At 42.4% G+C, this 17725-nt stretch overlaps 1 protein-coding gene across 4 annotated transcripts in view; it reads left to right on the forward strand.

Moving 5' to 3' along the window:
• Positions 1–17725, forward strand: part of LOC147027928 (spermatogenesis-associated serine-rich protein 2-like) — a 66488-nt gene that overhangs the window by 8374 nt on the left and 40389 nt on the right. For 2 of the 4 annotated variants that reach the window (XM_085877765.1, XM_085877764.1), the window contains exons 2-5: positions 9316–9395; positions 12186–12294; positions 14020–14069; positions 14315–14576. In XM_085877765.1, coding sequence (XP_085733891.1) covers positions 9357–9395; positions 12186–12294; positions 14020–14069; positions 14315–14576 — 460 coding nt within the window. In that variant the 5' untranslated portion in view covers positions 9316–9356. Of the gene's footprint in view, positions 1–9315; positions 9396–12185; positions 12295–14019; positions 14070–14312; positions 14577–17725 lie in introns of those variants that run through there. The other 2 variants (XM_085877766.1, XM_085877767.1) reach the window with 2 other exon arrangements.

Below are 17725 nucleotides of genomic sequence, written 5' to 3' on the forward strand. Positions count from 1 at the left end.
GAGAGAGACAGAGAGAGAGAGACAGAGAGAGAGAGACAGAGAGAGAGAGACAGAGAAAGAGAGAGAGAGAGAGAGAGACAGAGAGAGAGAGAGAGAGAGAGAGACAGAGAGAGAGAGACAGAGAGAGAGAGAGAGAGAGAGAGACAGAGAGAGAGAGAGAGACAGACAGAGAGAGAGAGATACAGACAGAGAGAGAGAGAGAGAGACAGAGAGAGAGAGATACAGACAGAGAGAGAGAGAGAGAGACAGAGAGAGAGAGAGACAGAGAGAGAGAGAGACAGAGAGAGAGAGAGACAGAGAGAGAGAGAGACAGAGAGAGAGAGAGACAGAGAGAGAGAGACAGAGAGAGAGAGACAGACACAGAGACACAGAGACACAGAGACACAGAGACACAGAGACACAGAGACACAGAGACACAGAGACACAGAGACACAGAGACACAGAGAAGCTTTCCTTTACGTCGTCCTGGAGTCATGGAAAAATAATCGGGGCTGTGAGTTGGTGTGTCCCTCTGCAGTTCCAATAGCGTGACCACGTGACACGAACGTGGCATTTTAACCATTGCCTGAAAGCTATTTCCTGCCAAAGCGGAACGCTTCAAAATGTCCGGACAATTTGTCTTGCACAGTTGGGAATGCAGCACTCGCACTCTGCTCTTCCAGTCGCTCTTCCATTGAAAGCCCCTTAGAATACTTTGGCTTGCAACACCCCGTGAAGCCCGGGGGGCCTCGAGGCTTTTGACCATCGATTGTGCCCTGATTGAGAAGCTACATGTTTGGTATTTTGTGCCCTTTTGAACTTTGGATTGTTCACGGCACAGTGGATCTTGGGCCATTGTCTTTGGCCATTGTCTTTGCCTCTGCTACCCGAAGGAGGGATGTTCATCTCTGCAGCGGAATGATAAAATAAGGTGGAATGTTATGCTCCGCATTCTGTCGTGCAGTGACGCTTTGTGCCGTTTACAAGAAGCATTCCTGAGTTGACGAGAGAAAGAAAGAATCCGACAATTGGTTTAGTGTTCCGCTTTTTGTTAATTGTTGTTGCATTTTTATATTCTTTGTTGCGTAGCAGGTGGTGATTTCGACGCACTTCTTCAATTTCCACCATCATCACAAAGGCATTTCTAGAAAAGCTTTTCTGCCCAGTTTAAACGTGTATGACTCCAGTGCCTCATTTTAGAGCAAAAAAGTAAACATGGATAAGTTGAAGGAAAAAATTTAAATTGTTATATAGTGCAAATCAGAGTAGGAAATTAAGTTTCTTGCTCCCCATCTTCAGTGATTTTTTTTTTCCCCTTCATAATCCCTTGTGCAACATTTCCTTTCAAGTTTCATAGCAGGGCAAATTACAGCTGAGGGGATGTCATCGATGTGGGTTAGGGTTGTACGATGAGAGGGTGGGAGGTGGGGGGAGTGAGGCTAAACAAGGAGACATTATTAGCCCCCCCCCTGTTGGACTTAGTCCGAAAAGGGGGGCTTCTGAATTTGGTCTTGATTTTCGTGTGCACGCGTGCGTCCACAACCACATCTCGGACATGTACGGACCGATTTTATTCGTACTTGCCACAAAAACAGCACACGATTGTATACGTAAGCATGTAGTTTTTATTTTTTTATTTTACATCAGATCCAAGATGGTCGACTGGCAGCCATTTTAGTTGTAAAAATAGAAAAAATAATCGGTGTCGAACACGTCCTCAACCATTTCTCAGAGTTGCATTCACCGATCTTGTTCAAACTTGGGAAGTAGATAATAAATGATGGCTTACGTATGCACGGCATGTTTTTTTTTTTCGAGATCAGATCCATGACGGCCAACTTGTGGCCATTTTGTTACTTAAATGTGTCCCCAACCATTTTCTCAGACATGCATGGTCCGATTTTGTTCAACCTTGGCACAAGCACAGTACATGGTGGTGTACACATGCTCTTCACTTTATTTTGTGATCTGATCAAAGATGGCTGACTGGTAGACGGACGATCATTTTAGTTGTGGAATAAATATGGGCAAGCTCTTTAACTCCATACAGCACAATTACTAAAACAATAGAGGTCATAATATTTTTTTGTCTTTTTTACTTGTTATAAAGAAAGCATGAATGTACCCCATTGCATAAACTGATTCCTGATATTTATTACCCAGTGTTAGGATCTCATCTATTTCATTATGACTGGGATATTGAACTGTCTGTGCACTCTCATTTGTTCTCTTTTTTTTTGATGAAAACCAGCCTTAGGAGCAACCCTCGCTATGAATGTGCTGAAAATCTGACTAATTACCACCAGGTGAAGTGTGTGTGTGTGTGTGTGTGTGTGTGTGTGTGTGTGTGTGTGTGTGTGTGTGTGTGTGTGTGTGTGTGTGTGTGTGTGTGTGTGTGTGTGTGTGTGTGTGTGCTTCAAACTTTTTGCCAGCAAAATAATTTTGTATTGCTTCTTCAGCTTCATCTCATTTGCACCTGTTGGTTCCACGAGTGAATCTGAGCCAACACAGATGGGACTTAATTTTATTGTTAGCTACTCTCTCATCTCTCACCTTAGCTACTCCTTAGCTACTCTCTCATCCCTGAGCTTGCTAACATCCAGCCTAGGCTGGGATGGTACCGTTCTCCAGGATTTAAGGTTTAGCTTTAGAGTTGCTACAACAAGCCTGTGGTCAATATTGAGTAACTGAGCACTCCGGTAGACCCTGCAGTTCTGGATCATCCTCCAGCGACCGCCAATGAGGACATGGTCAATCTCTTTTTCCGCACCACCAGCGTTGGAATACCAAGTTCAGCGATGAGCTTGTGGGTGCTGAAACCATGAACCCGCCACCCAAAGTCCATGACTTCTTGCAGTCAAGGAACTTAGTGTTATTCTGGTTCATAGTTCCTGACCCATGGGGACCAACACACACCTCATAACCATCCCTATCAGTTCCAGTCGATGCATTGAAATCCCCCAAGACGAGAAGTGTATCTCGTCTGGGGCACTGATCAACCACAGACTCGAGCGTGGCGAAGAATGCATCCTTCACGGTGAGATCACTCGCCTCAGTCGGAGCATAAACAGAGACCAGGGAAATGACACCTAAGGAGTGATGAATCCTTAATCTCATAATACGCTCGTTGACCGGTGTTACCTCAATTATCATTGGGGTCAGCTTATTGGACACAGCGACAGCAACTACTTGGGTATGGTAACCATCAGAGCGACCAGACCAATAGTAGGTGTAACCACCTACCATTATCTCGCCGCAATCCGGTCTCCGAACCTCAGAGAGAGCTGCAATCCCGATGTCCAAACGCTTGAGCTCAGATGATAACAGAGACAGGTGATCATCCTCTCTTAGGGATAGGACATTCCAGGCACCCACCCGAAGGCACCGCCTCAGGTTAACCCAAGGAGACCGCTGTCATGTGGACGACACCTCAGCACCACTCCGACACACTCTCCCACAATCTGACCCAGGGATGTTACCCCGTGGTTTCCCTCCTATCATCAAAGATTGGGGGTCCCGAAGGCTTTGCCCCAATCCCGTCATCCGGTGCGCTGCCCTGCGAAGGGAATCTGCTCAGGAGGTACTCCCACGGAGTGGGTTTTCAGATTTTTTTGCGTTTTTGCGTTTTGCGGAATGAAGGGTTTTACGGTGGCCGGAGTGCAAATCCTGCCACCAAACTCCTCATAAAAAGTAACCCAACTGCAGGAGGACGTCCGCAGACACAGTTGGGCACTAGATATGGATGGCCGTTGGCTCACAAGGAGCTCCTCCGCCCTTTGACAGGTTTTGTTTTTAATCCTGCTGGGTGTCCATATCCAAACACCCTCCTCACCAGAAAACCTGGTGGGGGAGACGGTTTAGTCGCCGACAACCCGACCATGGAACACGTTAGTACAGGTTTACATGGTACCTGTAGCAGGTCACAGATCTAACCTGACCTGACAAAGAAACCGAAGGAGACTTCATTGTAAAGCCCATGATGCTCTACCGTTCCCTGAACCCACATGCACTGAAGAACAAAAACAAGCAGGCGTTGCCCGTGTACTGGAGGGCGAACAGGAAGGCATGGGTGATGTCAGAATTTTTATGGATTGGACCCATACCTGTTTCGTTCTTCAGTTCGAGAGGTACCTAGCAGGAAAGAACCTTTCATTTAATGTTCCCCTACTGCTTGACAATGCCCCTGGGCACCCCACGGACCTAAATGGCACATCTTCATCCTCATCTTCATCATCATCATCATCAACTTTTTGCAAAGTTAAGTGTGCTGTGTTTGTTTAATAAAAAAAATTACACATCGTTCCACACATCCTCACAGATAGCCAAAAAGAAAATTGTCTTCATTGCATCCAACTTTTTTGATTGATGCGTTTCGGATCCAACATTCTTATCCCAGGTGATAATGGGTGACGAGTGGTGGGTTTACAGGTATGACACGGAAATGAAAGCACAGAGCTCCCGGTGGAAGATGCCCGTGTCACCAACACTGAAAATGGGCACGTCAGTCGAGGAAGAAATTTCTCCCAAAGGTGCTACCGTTAATGCCGCTTTCTACATGGAAGTTATGAAATGTTTGTGAGAGGCAGTCAGACCGAAAAGACCAGAAAAGTTGAAGAACGGGTGGCTCCTCCATCACGACAATGCTCCCTGCCACACGTCACTCTCTATCCAACAATTTTTGGCGGCATAAAACATTCCTGTCATGTCGCATCTGACTTGGCACCGTGTGACTTCTGGCTGTTCCCAAAATTGAAGCAAACGATGAAAGGGAAGCGATTTGACACGATCAAACACATCAAATCCAACACGACAGTCCTTCTGAAGGCGATTAATAAAAAGGACTTCCAGAAATGATTCTGACTGGCAGGAACGGTGGAACAAGTGTGTATGTGTGGGAGTGATTATTTCGAAAGGGATTAATGATTAAAGTGCTTAATGATTCATAAAATTATTGTATTCTAACATTCACCAAACTTTTTGATCACAACTTTTGTTTATGTGTGTGTATGTATATATGTGTGTATATATGTGTGTATATATATATATATATATATATATATATATATATATATATATATATCTATACATATACATATATATATATATATATATATATATATATGTATATGTATATATATATATATATGTATATGTATATATATATATATATATATATGTATATGTATAGATATATATATATATGTATATGTATAGATATATATATATATATGTATATGTATAGATATATATATATATATATATATATATATGTATATGTATAGATATATATATATATGTATATGTATAGATATATATATATATATATATATGTATATGTATAGATATATATGTATATGTATATATGTATAGATATATAGATATGTATATGTATAGATATGTATATGTATAGATATATATATGTATATGTATAGATATATAGATATGTATATGTATAGATATATAGATATGTATATGTATAGATATATAGATATGTATATGTATAGATATATAGATATGTATATGTATATATATATATATATATATGTATATGTATATATATATATATATATATATATATATATATATATATATATATATATATATATATATATATATATGTCAGTTGCACTACTGTATTTCTCATGATGATCACATTGTTATAGTGTCGCACCACCCCAGCCCTGATGTGACGTCGTGCCTGTTGTGATTCCACGAACACGCTCTTGATCAGCAATTTATAGCATTTTCCATTTGGAAACATTTTCTGCATTGTAGTTCGGCAATATTACAGCATGGAACATGACTTTTTAAGGGTTTATGGTCTCGGAGTTTAATGATCAGCTGCCATATTGATCTTGCGTGTGTGTTTGTTGTAATGTGTATGAATTTGTTGAATGAATGCAAAATTATGAATGTGGGCCTACTCGTTTCACATTTTTACCTTTTTGTAGTATTTTATTTCAACCTGACATTCCTTAATAGCCCACATTGGGGTTCTCATTTGATATTTAATATTGATTGATTACAACAAGCTTCAGTGTTTCTCTGTCTTCGTCTTCACAAAACTGCACAGCCATTGGGTGCCCAAAAGTAAAGCAATATTGACGGATTGTTTGATGCTCAGTTGACTGGTTTTTCATTACCAACTGGACATTTAAAAAACTTCCTCCAGGTGTATTCGCAAATATTGTATTGCCAATTAATTTTTCCACTTTCAAAAAAAAAAAAGACGACTCGCTTTTCGACAGGTGCAACATTTACTGATCGGTATTTCTTGGTTATCATGCTTAACTTTGCAGATCTGTCATGTAATATTTTAGAGTAGTCTGAATATTGAACAATGCGTATAATGGCAACAAGACAATGTAACGGCATGATGTGCCCAATATCACAGCAGTATTTGCTTTCCAAGCCGGATTTTTCAAACTGGAAAATCCTCCCTTCTGGACTTTGTGATCACTAACTTTCCCGCAAAAGTATCCTGCTCCTCCTCTGCTCAAATTGGTTTCTCTGATCATATATGCTTGTGAAAGTCAACATCTCTCTGGCTATTCTCAGAGTGCTGCCTCAATGCTGGCGAGTCTGCAATTTCACTGAAGCAGATTGGCAGGGACTGCAAGCAGCAATCTCTCTTCAGGACTGGTCTCCCACATCTATTGCCCCCGGTGTCAACTCAGCCTAGGAATTCTTCCGCAGAAATCTGCTTACTCTCATGCACATATTCATCCCATCTCGTCTTCAAACATCCCACCCTTCTTCCCGCCCATGGTACACTGAATCCTGTGGTGAGGCAGTTGCTCTGAGTCAACTTGCCTTCTTGCCTTTGGTTGGATTTGCCTTCCAAGAAATCTCAGTGCTTTCCAGAATGGTCGCAACAAGTGTGTCCACTCTCAGGAGAGTCAGGAAACAACATCTATCCAACCTCAAGAATGTACTTTCAAACTTGTGTCCCTACTCTAAAACCTGGAGGCATCTTGTTAAGTCTTTATCTGGAGTATGCTCCCCTTTCATCCCTTCCCTCTCTTCAAATTGAACCACAGCCGACTCCACTCGTGAGAAGACCGATCGCCTTAATTCTGTGTTTGCTTCCACATCTTGTGTTCCCAACTCCTCACTTTCTGTACCCATCCTTTCCTGCCATACCCAACTGTTCCTGGACTCTGTCTTTTTCACCTGAGAAGGTGGAGAATGCTTTTTCAACCCTCGACTCTGACTCTGCTGCTGGACCAGACTGCATCGGCTCACATGTCCTAGAAACCTGCTCAGCTGGTCTTGCACATCCTCTCTGCACTTTTCACTCTGTCATTTGTGCTAAGTTGTATTCCATCAGCTTGTAAATCCGCTAACATCACTGCACTACATAAAAAGGTGAAAAAACGGATATTCTCAACAACAGACCCCTCAGCTTACTTCCAAGCATCAGCAAGGTCATCAAATCGATCATCACAGTTGATATGAAATCCTTCCTTTTCTCCAACAACCTCATCTCAGATCACCAATTTGGATTCAGACCAGGTCATTCCACCTTGGACATGCTGCATCTATTCACGCAACAATTGATGGAGGCCCTCAATATCAGACATGAAACCACGGCAATCTCTCTGGACATATCTTGTGTTTTTGATACAGTTTGGCATCCCGTCTGACTCTCCCAACTGTCTGCCTATGGCATCCAAAGCCAACTCCACACATGGCTTACTGACTTCCTCTACTATCATAGCCAGCGTGTGACACTCAACACAATCCTTTCATCTCCTCTCCCTGTCAAGGCTGGATTGTCCCAAGGCAGTGTCCTGGGTCGAGTCCTATTCCTGATCTTCGTCAGTGATCTCTCTGACTCCCTGGAAAATCGTCTTTATCTATTTGCTGATGACTCCTCCCTGTACCATGGCATCCCTCATCCTTCAGACAGGCAGGCTGCAGCCTCTTCCCTCTCTTTAGACCTTGAAAACAAATCACAAACTGGTCAAACACTTGGAATATTTCTTTCGATCCTGACAAATCTCTCTCTGAAAGGACCATCTGGCAACCTCCCCCCCCCTCCTGTTATCTCAAACTGTTGGGTCTCACTGTCAGCCACGATCTTTCTTGGGCAGACCACATTTCAAAGTTGGCCTCTTCCAAAGCCAGCTGCCGACTGGGCATCCTCCATCAAACAAAGTCCTACCTTGGCACACCTGAATTCCTATCCACTTACAAGGTTTTAATCCGTAGCTTGATGTAGTTCTGCTCTCCACTTCTGGATGGCTCCCCTGCCTCACATCTTGCTCTGCTTGATACTGTGGAAACCAAGGGCTTCAAGATCATTGGAATCTCCCATGCTGAAGCTGAATCTATGGGCCGATCACTTCACCATCGCAGACAGGTCGGTGGTCTGTCTACTACCGCCTTCTTTTTGGTCTGGCACCCTCTGCTTCAGCACGGGATTTCTTCTTTTTTTTTTTTTTAGTCCCTGCTTTGCCACCCACCCCCCACCCCCAAGAGGTTTCTGCAGGGCTCACACAGTCCACCATCAACCCTATTCCATTAAAACTACCAACATCCAGGATCACTGCTCACCTCCAATCATTTGTTCCTCTTTTTTTCCTCACCTGTGGAATCAACTTCCACATCCATGATCTTTTCTACCTTCATGAACCCCACTCAAATCCCACCTAATTTTTTTTTCAGTTTTTCCTCTTTGGACAGTTTTTTTTTTCTCAGTGCATGCGTGTTTTACATCCTGTTTTCCCCTTTTATGTCCTGATCCATTCAGTGTGCTAGCTATTCCACAAGCCTCGACTATGTATACCAAAAAAAAAAAATCGATGGATTTAATGACCCGAATTTCATTATTTGTTGTCAGTTCTCCGTGACACAGCCTGACATTTGTTTACTGGGAAAGGAATGGCCTGACCTGTTCCTGCTGGCAAAATGCTGAGGCAGATAACGATTGTGAAGTGTTGTACTCGATGCCAACCACCCTCGAGTTGCCCATGAACTGATATTATTTGAAGAGCTTACAGATTGTATGCCTGGTGTTGGCTTAATGGTTCGGGTGGTGGGCTTGAGATTCTAGGATCCTGAGTTCAAATCCCCCTTGGTTGTTGAATTAATACCAGGTGGGGTTGACTCTGCCTGTCATCCTTCTGAGATGAGCAAAATGAGTGCCAGCTTGCTGGTATCCTGTGTCTGAGTGGCGACGTGTTCAGCATTGTGCCCAATAGCCAAGCAGACTGCTTCGGCAGCACCAACGCTCTGCACAGAGTATTGTCCCAATGGATGGATGGGTGGTACAGATTGTATGATGTGGTGTAATCCTCACAAAAACCCGAACTTACTTTTCTACTCTCCCAGACTCAGCTGGTGTGGAATTTGAGAGCAAGATCAAGGCTGCAATGGCTCAACCTCGCACCCAGGAGAAGATACGTGAAAAGGTCAGCTTTTAAACTTATGTTTATTTGTTTGCTAACTCCTATTTATCTGGTGTGCATTTCTCACTGGTGGGTCTTTGAAGAGCCTTGATAGCAGTCAGGTTCTGGGGGAGAGTAGAGTAAAGAAGGCATTTGTGAATTGGAATTGGGGGTGGGAGAGGGAGTTATTTTAAACAGTAGTTCACCAGACCATAACTGATCGCGTCGTGTCTGAGTCTTTTCTGTAGAGGGAAGTTTATGTTGGTAACAGACTGGAAATTTTCCACAATTTACTTTCAGATGACGACGTTTGCAGAGCCACAGATACGGGAGAATTAAGCTGGTTGTTTTATAAAAAAAAAAAAAAAAGCAACTCATCCATACCTGAAACCCATGTAGAGCAATTCACTCTGCACTGACTTAGTCTTGAAAATTTCAGTTTCTCCTTCTGTATCCTTCATTTATTTCAATCCAACCTGTAAGTCAAGGCATAGCTATTCATTAAACCAAACATTATTTATTTTTTTTGATTCTGTGGACCTTTAAGGCATCTTCTTTATTCATGGTATGCATTGAAGTCTTAGAATAATTTGCCCAGCATCACGTTTCTCATTTTTTTTAATAAAGTGATGCCTGGGGCAGGTGATGCTATACAAACTGCAATCATCATTTTTGGTATTTATCTTATCCTCTTATAATGCAATGGGAATGGTGAGGCATTTGGCAAAGACATGATAAAGAAAATTTAAATTGATCTTTCTCATTATTCTCTGGTCATGTTACTATTATTTGTTTGAGAGGCTGCAAAGCTCCGCTGAGAGTTTAAGTATGATGAAAAACTGTTCCGTTGATGTGCAGTGTACACGAAAGGGTGGAGGCATTGTTTGACTTATTCCGCCGCTGTCGATGAACATGAAGTTTTTAGTGTCTCTGAACACATCTCACCACAGCCCATCCCATTCTCTGCTTATTTGACCCAATATCCACCCCACATCTCCTCTTCGTTGCTCTCATCTCCACACGTACTATCACACCTCTTCAATCCGTCTCTATCAACTGGCACCTTTCTTCCCTCACTCGCATTCCACAGTTCTTATCCTGATAAAAAAAAATGCCTTCTCTTAACCCCAACTCCCTCTTCACCTTTCATTCCATCTGGCTACTTTCCTACACCTCCTCAATGCTCCAATGTCATGTGCACACGCACCTTATCTCACCTCCTTCCCGCAATCTTATTGATCCCCTGCAATCAGGTTTTCTCCCCCAGCCATTCCCCGAGATATCCACCATCATGGTGAGCAACAAACTTCATTCATCAAGGTACAATGCTGCGACTCCATGCTCAAACTCCTTGATTTATCTGTTGCATTGGCTACTATCAATCACACACACATGCTCCACTTCCGCAACTCACGACGCTTTCTGGCTTTCCTCTCTCCTTGTTCTCCCCCCACCTCTCTTTATGTTAATTATCTATCACAATCAACTACTCCTCGTCTTTCTCAGCAACACTCTCTGTTGGCCTTCTCCAATGCCCTCTCCTTGGACCTCTTCTATTCTTCACCTCAATATGATCTCTCAGAAATATTTTTCAATCTCATCACTTCTCCTTTCACCTCTATGCTGAAAACACAGACCTCTTCCACTTCACCACAAACCTCTCTCTCCTGAGATCCACACCAAAGTCTGCAACTGTCTCAAAGCCATATCTCGCTCGATAACCATTCACCACTTAAAATTCAACACTGACAAATCTTTAACTCCTCATCTTAAGCACCACCCTCAGCCTTCTTCTCATGCGTGCAACTGTCATCTCTTTCACTCCTCACATTATACTTCCATCATATGCTGCTACCTCTTTCTCCACAGCATTCACATTCATCCCATGCTCTCCCCAAAAGCTACAGTTACCACCCTAGTTCATGCACTAATCACCTCTCAATGTTACCAATTCAATTACCCACAATAACCCTCTATGCCACCTTGACTCACCCCTGATCATTAAGAACGCCTGCACCAGACTTTTCTCCAGCCCCCCTGCTTTACCTCTTCACCCTCCAGTGACTCCCCATGCATTTCAAAACTCTTTCAATGTCTCCCATGCTGTGGCCCTGCCCCCTCATCTGTCTGGTATTATCTCCTACTCTCTGCTATTGCATGTCTATGACTCACACAGCTCACTGAAGTTTATGTGCCTTCTCTCTTTCTGCCCCCTACCTTTGGAATTCCATCCTACTGTTGGTCTGCCAAACCAACTACATGTCAACCTTCATATCCTATCTCAAAGCTTGTTTTTTTTTTTTTTTTCCATGAGATCTTTACCCAATGAGATCACTCCATGACCTTACTGCCCAGTCCTCTTTTCCTTACCCCTCTCCAATGGACACTTGGTAATCCAGGTAAAGCACCGTGAGGCCGAAGGTGCTATCTATAATAATCGTGATAATGTTGATTATATTGTGAAGTGTTTCGCTCGGTAAAGTATTTTTCTTCTCCTGGATAGTTTTGATTAAAATCCTATCATCCAAATCCTCCTTGTGACTGCTCAGCCTATCAAGGCTCTGTTTAAGGAATGGGCTTTGTGGATTTTGGAGATGGTAGGATGAGTAAACTTGGGTACCGGCCAGGGGACTATTATGGTGCTCACAGAAACTGGGTTCCACTTTGGAAAAGATGAAGAAATTTTCAGTGTAATTACTGCTACTCCTGTAACATTCTCCATTTCTGTTGAAAGGGCAAAACAGCCAAGACTTCACTTCTCAACAGCAACATCTTTTTCCCCTTTAATATCCCAAATTTGCTCTTGTGTTTCAGATCAGTGCAGTGAGAGCTGTGGTGGGCAACAAAAGCAACAATGAGATAATTTTGGTGCTGCAGCAATTTGACAACAATGTGGACAAGACTGTGCAAGCATTCATGGATGGTAACAGATGTCCCTGCTGGCCAGTCGTGACAATGGCAGTGTTTGAGGCATTTTGTGACTGCTTTTTGTTTACACAGGGCATGTGGAGGGAAGAACCTTTGGGTGGAAATATGCATCAAAATCCTTGTTACCCCTGCCTCTGGGAGCATGGGGATGGGGTGTGTGTGTGTGTGTGTGTGTGTGTGTGTGTGTGTGTGTGTGTGTGTGTGTGTGTGTGTGTGTGTGTGTGTGTGTGTGTGTGTGTGTGTGTGTGTGTTGATGCCATCACTTGTTTTTTTTTTACCATTTGAGCTTTTGTTCTCAAATTTTCAACAAAGCTCTCTGATGAGAATATGGAGATGATAATTTTTTTAATTTTATAATTTAAATGATTCGTCACCATTGAGAGATGAGACCAAAAATGACATCATATGATATTTCAAAATGTAATGAATGGGTTATTACAAAACTACATGGATGAGTTTGTTTTTTAATTTAATTTTAATTTATTTTTGTATACCAAGTCAAGGCTAGTATAAGAGCTAATACACAGAAACGTAAAACAAGGCAGGAGACAAGAGGGTCTGGAGAGGGAAACACAAAATAGTGGGGAACAGAGAGTGAGAGATCCAAAAACTCAGCTTCATTGCGGGAGATACCGATGATCCTAAAAGCCTTGGTTTCCACAGCGTGAAGTTGAGCTCGGTGTGCAGGAGCACCACCCCAGAGGGGGGAGCTGTACTCCATCAGAGTGTTGGTTCGGTTGATTAGGTAACAAGAACAAACGGATTCGATTTTGGTTCATGTCTGGATTTATATCCGGCCCATCAGTGGGATACAAAATGTAGACTGTTCAGCTTGGCATGCTTAGCATACAGAAGAAGAATAAGCAGTCCAAATCCAAAGTTTTGTATTGAAGATCTCTTAAAAACCAAATGTACCGAGAGTCATTACGAGTACAACGTTGTCTTGCCAAAGTAAATTATTCAGCACATCATCGATAACTTATGTTTTGAATAACTCCATATTAATTTTATCGGTCAAGAAACAGAAAGGACCATCTATTTATTATGTATGCAGAGTGAGGAATTTTGGCTTATCTCCTCCTCGTCCATACATGGCCCTTTTTTCCCTTACTTTACCCCTCTCCCCCACCCCCCACTTCCAACCTTCTTTCCCTTCTGTCTTCACGCTACATTCACCAAACCTCGTTCCTCAATTCCTATCCTCCTTCCTTCTCTTCCTTTCCTTAATTCCATTATCATTTAACAAGTGTAGCACCTCCTTTCTTGAGTACTAACTAACTGGATAGTCCTTTTAAAAAAACAGCACAATAATTAATGACCACCTCATCCTTAAAGATGGCAGAAATGCTTTTCAAAATAGACTATTGATTTCCTGTTTCGTATAAGACTGCGATAGCTGTCAGTGGAGTGTCAAACGCAGCCTTGGAAAACCTTAATCCCTTTCATATGGCAGAGTTAATAAAACCCAGTACAGTATTGATTGGAATTGAAACTCAGAATTAATTTCCTGCTCCGACGTTGTTTGCTTTTTGTTGCTGGAATTGTTGAAGATACGATCAAATGTGTCCGAGGAGATGCAAGCAGAAGAATAAATTGGTTTAGGCTTGGGCATTTAATGAACACCCAGCAGCTGTTGTTTGTCACATTCTCGGAATGCCTGCTTTGGCATTTTTCGCTCTGACGCCCAGGGTGCTGATAGTGTGCCTTGCATTGCTTACAGGAAGTGCTGCCGAGGTGCTAAGCGAATGGAGCACACCCATGAAAAAAAAGGTAGTGTGAACTCGCAGGCCACTGTAATGTCTTGACTGTTTCGATGCATGCCAAGTTCAGGTTCTTGGAAACTACCGAAGTAAACTATGGACTGCTCATCAAATTCGCAGACTATAGTCTGAACTCAACAATATGAACTCTTTTTCCACCTAACAAATCGCATGTTTGACACGAGGGATGGACACTTGGATAGCTGACTTGTACAGCCGACTTGCCTTGTGAAATCATTTTTTTTGTCCATGCAGACAATTCCGAGGAATAAGAACAGAAAAATAACAGAGCACAAGAAAGATGATAACCAAGGGGCTGTCGAAATGGCCAGCGTGAGCCTAAATTCGCAGTTCTCACCGGAGCTGGAGGCTGAGCTTGCCCAGCCAAGCAGCCCACTTCTTAACGGGAGTGCAAGCGACGAGACGAGTGACTTGAGCGAAACTCTTGGCGAGCTGCACCTGGAGAGCACGACGCTGCAGAAGGATGAGTCAAAGGCTCCCAAGGCCATCGTGGAAGGTAGGCGTGTGTGGTGTCTGGCTCACACAAGGGAACACTGTGAAGTTTTTCTTCTCTTAACTATTGTTATTCTTTTATCCAGGGCTCTGCTTTTATCCCATCAGGTATGGTCAAACGATCTACTTTGGCTTCATAATTTGTCAGGGTGTGATACGTAATGTCGTGGCCAAACCTGGGTTCTTTGGGGATGTGTAACAGACTGTGTGTATTATTCGGATTGTGGTTAAGTAATTTGCTTGAAAAAAAAAAAAATATATATATATATATATATATATATATATATATATATATATATATATATATATATATATATATATATATATATATATATATATATATTACCGTTACCCTGCCTTTCTCTTTTCTCCTTTCCATTAACCCTCTTCCTTTTTTCTTTCCCTGTTTTTTTTACTCCTTTTAATAACCCATCCTTCCCATTCTTTTCTCCAATTCCTATTGTTACAATGAAAGTGTTTCATTGCATGGGGTAGTATGCAATCGAGCACGTAACAGATGAGATTTGGCTTGAATTAGAGCATACGGTGTTGTATTTAACCATTTTACATCTCTCCCTCTCTTTCGAGTGCAGCCTTATGGCTGCTGGTTGCTTCATTGGTTGGGACGCGGCGATGACACTGATAGTGTCCCTATTACCAGTACACTGGTACTCATTTTGCCGACCTCGGAAGGATGACAGGCTGAGTCAACCCCACCTGGTATTAATTCAGCAGCCAACAGGGCTTGAACTCAAGACCCCAGGATCCAAATTCAGCCACCAGAACCACTAAGCCAACACCAGACTTAACATTTTACATAAATCTCTTAGATACTTCATTACCTCCATCACCGAAGGTGGATGAGGTTGTGTTTTCACTTGATTTGTTTGTCTGTCTGTTTGTCTGTGAGCAGGATAACTCAAAAATTTATGGACGGATTCGGCCAAAACTTTGGCAGACACGTTGGGTGCATGACAATGACGAATTGTTCTCGATTTAGGTGAAGATCCAGATCCAGACACTGGAATTTTAAAGTGATTCTTCACCATTGAGACATAAGGCCAAAACGATGTCTTGCACGATATCTTTGTGTTCTACTGTGTTCAAGTATATAACTTAAAATAAATAAAATAAAGATTGTAAAAGTCGTATAAATAAATAAATGCTGGAATTTACTGCAGTTTTACCATCGTTTTATCCACTGTCTATTACATCACCCTATCTGACACGTTACATTAGTTATTCGTGCCTGTTGTTTTTGATTTTCAACTTTGTTTGACCTCCATACAGGCAGACAGAGTAAAAAAAAATCTCACTGCTCTCTGCATGTGTGATCAGGACGGATACAAAGACAAAGTACTGTGAAACGGGAGGTTTATTTTATGATTCATGATCCGATTCGAATTCAAAATGTAACATTCATTTCAAACAAGTTGTTCCTTGATCACAAACTGATTTTTTTTTATGGACAGACGGACATGAACCAATTGCTTAACCACGCTTTTCGTTTCACGTGCGTGGGGTATGATGGGAATTCCCCGTATGTATGTATATATGTATGTATATATATATATATATATATATATATATATATATATATATATATATATATATATATATATATATATATATATATATATATATATATATATATATATATATATAAAAACAGGGCTGGCCTGATCTCCACCAAATTTTGTATATGTGTTGGTCGTTCCCAGGGTCAGGTTGTAGGTGCAAGGAAAAATAATCTCCCCCCCCCCCCATGCAAAGGGGGTGGGGGAGGGGTGGGGGGGACGTGCCAATGTTCCCGAAGGGAGCAAGTGTTTTTAGTGTTATAAAAGATGATAAATAGGACTGTGTTAATGGCACTAAATTTCCAGAATGTTTCTAATACAACCTTCAAAGTCATTATTGTATTTCAATGGGATTACATATTTGAACACTGTGTGGGGTAAGGTGTTCTATGACCTCTTTCATTACCCTCACGAGAGGAGAGGTTGTTGCATTTGGTTCTGTTTCTTTGTTTATTTGATTGTTTGTTTGTCCGCACAGAACTTTCGTGTTTTTCTTTGCAACCGCTTCTCGGATTGAGACAAAATTTTCACCATAGGAGCGACTACTCATGTAGAATGTTTCAATGATAATTATGATGTCATAGGTCATGTGGTGTGGCAGCCATGTTGGAAAAAACAATAAAACTTTGGACCACTGTCTGTGAAACTGACTCTCTGGAATCTCTCTGACTCTGGAAAATCCTCTTTATCTCTTTGCTGATGACTCTACCCTCTGCCGTACCATCTGTCATCCCTCAGATCGGCAAGCAGCAGCCTATTCACTTTGCAGATCTGGATAAAATCACAAGCTGGTCCAACACGTGGAACATGTCTTTCAATCCTGACAAATCAAACACTCTCACGATGTCTCTCCAAAAGGACCACCTGGAACCCCCCCCTCCCCCCAGCCCCATCTGCTTTCTCAATAATACCTCTGGAAAAAGTCCTTTCATTCAAGCTTCTGGCCATCTCACTATCTGCCATGATCTTTCCTGGGAAAGCCACATTTCCAAGCTGGCTTCCAAAGCCAGTCGCCGACTGGGCATCCTCCGTTGTGTAAATCCTTCCTTGGCACACCTGAGCACCTGATTTCATATAAAGCTTTTGTCTGCAGCCTGATGTGGTGCTGCTCTCCCTTCCTGGCTGGTGCTCCTGTCTCTCACCTTTCTCAGCTTTAAACTGTGGAAACCAAGGCATTTAGGATCGTTGGTATCTCCTGCGATGAGGCTGAGTCTTTGGGTCTCTCACGCTCTCACCACAGGCAGGTCGGTGGTCTTTCTGTCTTCTACAGTCTCCTTTCTGGCCTCGCCCCCCCCCCCCCCCGCTCTCAATATGTCCCCCCATATTTCCGCAGGGCGCTCAAGGTCCGCCAGCAACCCCCTTCTGGTAAAACTACCAAAATCAAGAATCACTGCTCAGCTTCCCTCTTTCATTGCTCTTTTTTTTCCTGCCTTTGGAACAAACTCCCACACTCTCTTCAATCCCACTCTTCCCTCCAGGTCTTCAAAACATCTGTTCATCCCTATCTCTTATCTTCCCTCATCCAAAACCATGATCTTTTCTACACCCGCTAATCCACCCCAAAGTGACCTCCTTC

The sequence above is a fragment of the Eptatretus burgeri genome, chromosome 4 (assembly GCF_056783735.1).
Source record: "Eptatretus burgeri isolate ZD-2024b chromosome 4, Ebu_testis_v1, whole genome shotgun sequence".
Taxonomy (NCBI): Eukaryota; Metazoa; Chordata; class Myxini; order Myxiniformes; family Myxinidae; genus Eptatretus; species Eptatretus burgeri.